Here is a 4718-nt window from a genome sequence, read left to right as displayed (position 1 = left end):
ATTGTGGGAAGTATAATTCGAAAACAGTTGCGGCAATGCAACAATGTAATATTGAAAAACTCGATGGAGAGATCAGAGAATCAAAAGACGATTCAAAGAGATGTCAGTAATCCATACTGAAACAAAAAACAGATAAAAGGTTGAAGATGATAACCAAGATAGCTTGTGATAAAATGGTTATGGTTCTCTAATGATCAGAGGAGGTACCTGCAAATGTTAGCACTTCAACGCTTAATTTAGCGTTTGAGTGAGGTGAAACTTTGTAAATACGTATAAAGAGAATACCTGAGTGTGACTTAGAGACACACTTATATAGAAGAGACTGGTAGAATAATTATCGATTAGTACGAGGTGAAGTACAAATGGTCATTGGATGTAAAACAATGATCAAAAAGAACAAGGAGTTTGTACTCCTATTTTGTGTCTAGTAAGGAGGGTTCACATGTATTTCAATGAAATAGACGCTCTAACATGATTGGATATAGGAATTGAACCCGTCTTAACAAGCCTTTGCCCAACCCACAACAAATTGCTTCTAACTGCAAGCCTAGTATTAAATTTTAATAGGTCCACTCATATTGAGAATGAATACACTTCTTAAAAAAATGAAAAAGAACTCTAAGAAATTTCAAAAATTAATTGTATTCATCTTTAAAGTTTGTTGTTTTTTCTTATAATAATTAAAAAGAAAATGCAAGCATGATTTTTTTCTATAATTCTTCCAGGACCAACCAACAATATGAAAAAATAAATTGTTGGTAAACAACTTTTGCAATGCACGTAGATTCATCATTCTGCTTTTCCATGTCTTGTAAAACACAATATAATTACACACTATTACACCGGTGCCATTAAAAAAACTATTGGTTTTCTGTGTGTTTTCAAATCCAAAATTAGAATTAGAAAAATCAAAATTGAATTCCAAAACAGTTATACAAAACAATAGTAATTTACAATCTATAAAGTAGAGAACTTCATTCTTAATTCAAATAAGCACCTCTCTCCCAAGAAATATGAAGCAAATAAAATAAAATAAAATAAAACTTGCTCATCTACTACTAATTTAATTTAATGTCTGAATTGTTCTCTGTCTTCACAAGTATGTGACCTATCCTTCCTGTATCAAATGCTTTTGAAACACACAAAAATTAACATTCTTCTTTACATCCACAACCACAAGCTAACATTCATGTATCAAATTAATCAAATTGCAGGACATTTATTAACTCCATAAGAATGTGTTTATACAGGAATACATTGTTTGCAAGACTAAAATTGCAATAGTCTTGAACCAAAAGCTGAAAAAAAACAACATCAAACATATATCTGAACCGCAAATTCATTTATTAGGCATACTCTACAAGCAGTAGAGTTTCACCATCTCCCATTAGTAGTTCTACTACTATGCTGACCCATCAGTGCTTTGGTCAACAGTCTTAGCCTTTCCCAACAGAATATCAAGCTGCACAAAGCAGTATCAAATAAACACATGTGTTATTCCAAGGTTGAACGATTAAGTTGATAAACCAGATCAAAGAAAAACGCAAGAATAATAATAAGAAGAAGAACCTTAGCCTTTGGAGCCCCTACTCGACCTTCTTTGTCTTCCTTAGCCTCAATAGTGGATGCCACTATACCTGTAACATGAAAACCAGTTCCAGTAATTCAGGAAACTTAAAATATGAATGGATCTATTAAAATCTCAGAGATGATTAGAGAAAAGTGATCTTACTTTTCTCAATTGCCCATCCATTGCGTTTCAAAATCTCAGTCATGATTATTATAGTTGGAATAGCTGAGATTTAATTCAAAAACAATAGAAATGTGATTATCACTAACATCACATACTGAAATATAAGTTGTTCTACATTCAAAAAACTCAGATCACATAACAGATGAAAAATGCACAATACCTACATTCATAAATTGATTTTTTATTCTAAATTTTCTACTTCTCACCGTACATAATCAAGAACATCTTCACTATTCGAAGTTAATTTCCTATTGAACTACATAATCAGAATCTATCTATCCGTAAATTGAAAGAAAGTAAAGGATTAAAGAAAACTATACCCGTGCCAAGTGCACAGAGCTCAACATCATTGTCCGTCTTCAGTTGTTTCTGCATCAGAGAAAAATATACAAGATCAATAACGATTGAATAACAATCGAAAACAAGATTAGAGAATAATGATAACAAGCGCCGCAATTAGTTCATACCTTAGCAAGATTGAGGTAGAAGAAGAGTGGTTTCTTAGTTTTGGAAACTTGAATGCGGAAGATCTTCCTCTCTTTCTCCACCTCGCCATTGACCTTGATGTTCTTCATCTCACCGGTTGTTAGTAGCACAATCGCTTCCATCTTCTTCTTCTTCTTCTTCGTTCTCTCTGTTTCTCTGAGCGGGAAATTTCGCAGTTTGCTATTACTCTCAAAATTCAAAAGCTTCTACAGCAAGAAATGGATGCTACGGCCTACGGGGACTCTTATATAGTGACTGCTCACCAATGAAGTAAGGACGCGTGTCCTTTATGTGTAACCGTTTTCTGTTAGTTAAAACTGAATGGAGTCTCGACTTTCGTGTCACTTCTCAACCATTTCATACTTTCTATGGAGTATTTTTATTTTATTTTATCTTTTAAAAGTTCATTTTATAATTATTTTTTAGTTCACTTTCGTTGTCTTTATTCTTAATTCTTCGGTCTAATTTTCAGTTTTTTTTTTGTTTCATTTAAAAATAATTTCATAATTAAACATGTTTTTTAGTCGGTATTTATGTAAGTTACTGTAGCATGCAAAAGTATAATACAAATGGATAAGTGTTGTGATTCGGTCCGGTTAGATGTTAGATTAATTTAATAACTGGGAATGTGTAAATTGAGTTTATTAGGACCTATACATATTGTGTTAAACTTTAAAAATAAATCAATCAAGTATGTGGTTAAATGATAAATGGAATTTTGTGTAACCTGATTAATTTAACACTTTGGTGAAGGAATGATTCTTGTTCAAGTCTATTATTGGAATATGCATCTCATAATAATCATTAATTTAAAAATAATTATTTTTATTTAATAAGATTTACGGAGATGTATTTTTCAAAAAAAGTCACATCAGAATCTTTCCCATTTCTTTTTCATTTTCTACACTTTCACAAACCCTTATGCATCTTCTAATTAGGGGAAGATTACTAAACCATTCTCAGATTGACAAATTTGAAGTACTTGAATTGATGCTAAACTATTTGGAAGTTGACCTAGATGAAGCCCAAGAGAAGCTTATACAAATCCAACCTTGGAGGTCGAAGCTGATGACGAGCATGTTTTGTCCCACAGACAATGTGCATTGAGGTCATACTTCCTATACTTGGTTTGCACGACAATATTTGTGGACAAAAGTGCATAAATATTTGGTTTATCTGTACTTCAAACTAGGTGAAACAACTTCTATCAGTGGCTATTTATGACATTTTACCAAAAAATGCAAGGGTAATTATAACCAGATTGTGCTTATTCTCCAATGCTATATGTAGTTAAGTCATTGATCCTGGAAATTTAGATGACTTGGAACGTGGGGCTACAATTATCTTGTGTCAATTAGATATATTTTTTTCTCCATCATTTTTTTGACATTATGGTTTATTTAGTTGTTCATCTAAGGGAGATTAGAAATTATGGTCCATTTTATTTACGGTGGATATATCCGATAGAGCGATACATGAAGATCTTTAAAGGGTATACAAAGAATCATCACCGATCGGAAGCTTCGATCGTTGAACAATACATCACATAAGAAGCTATTAAATTTTGTACGAACTATTTGTCAGAAGCGAACTTTATAGGAATTCTCGAGTCTCGTCATGATGGAAGATATGATGGTAGAGATACTTAAGGTTTAAATGTTAAGACATTAGACCGAGAAGTAGTTCTTCAAACATATTAGTACATATTGAATAACGTTGATGAAGTTTAGACTTACTTGTCTGCTAAGAAAAGTCTTATCAAGGAAAAATTCTTCTGGATGAGTGAAAAATTGTTGTTGATAGAGCATAACAAAACTTTCATAACTTTGTTTAAAGAAAGATTTTCTAAAGAGTGTAGTGCATCAGAGACAATTAAATGGATGCTACATATGCCTAAGTTTAATGTAATAACTTGGAGTGCATGCAACATTACTAAATTTTCATTCTATACAAAATCAAAGGATGATCGTAGTACCATCCAAAATAGTGAGGTTATGGTTGAAGTTGAATCCATGTACTTCTCTAGTTCCAAAGATAACAATCTTGTACTAGTATTTAGAGCGTACTTTGGGGTCATTGAAGAGATTTTGGAGATTGATTATGTTACTTTTAAAGTGTCTTTATTTAAGTGCAAGTTGATTGACAATAATAATGATGTAGAAACCAATGAACTATGATTCACACAGGTTGATCTTCGAAAGGTAACTTATATGAACGAACCATTTATCATGGCATCCCAAGCAAAACAAGTTTTTTCCGTCACTGTTTCTTCTAAAACTATATGGTCAATTGTTCTACAAAGAAGACATGTTCCTGATAGTGATGAAAATCAAGATTTAAATTTTGGGACCCCTTCTTTCGCAACACATGTATGTCTCTCATATGAAAAAGTGATTCAGATTATGTGCATGTTATTCGTCATGATCATCAAGATGGGATATGGGAAAATTATTAAGTAAATTTTTTATATTACTTAGTA

The 4718-nt window shown here is 32.1% G+C and overlaps 1 protein-coding gene across 1 annotated transcript; it reads right to left on the bottom strand.

The window, feature by feature from the left end:
- Nucleotides 1-1192: 1192 nt before the first annotated feature.
- Nucleotides 1193-2484, bottom strand: LOC127120918 (uncharacterized protein At2g34160). Its single transcript, XM_051051527.1, has 5 exons — nucleotides 2221-2484; nucleotides 2074-2122; nucleotides 1733-1795; nucleotides 1570-1637; nucleotides 1193-1462 (listed from the first exon to the last, which is right to left on the bottom strand). Exons 1-5 carry the CDS (start codon nucleotides 2359-2361, stop codon nucleotides 1403-1405), a joined length of 381 nt encoding a protein of 126 aa, XP_050907484.1. The 5' UTR covers nucleotides 2362-2484; the 3' UTR covers nucleotides 1193-1402.
- Between the last annotated feature and the right edge of the window lie 2234 nt (nucleotides 2485-4718).

The sequence above is a fragment of the Lathyrus oleraceus genome, chromosome 2 (assembly GCF_024323335.1).
Source record: "Lathyrus oleraceus cultivar Zhongwan6 chromosome 2, CAAS_Psat_ZW6_1.0, whole genome shotgun sequence".
Lineage (NCBI taxonomy): Eukaryota > Viridiplantae > Streptophyta > Magnoliopsida > Fabales > Fabaceae > Lathyrus > Lathyrus oleraceus.
This window is presented reverse-complemented; position numbering and strand designations above follow the sequence as displayed.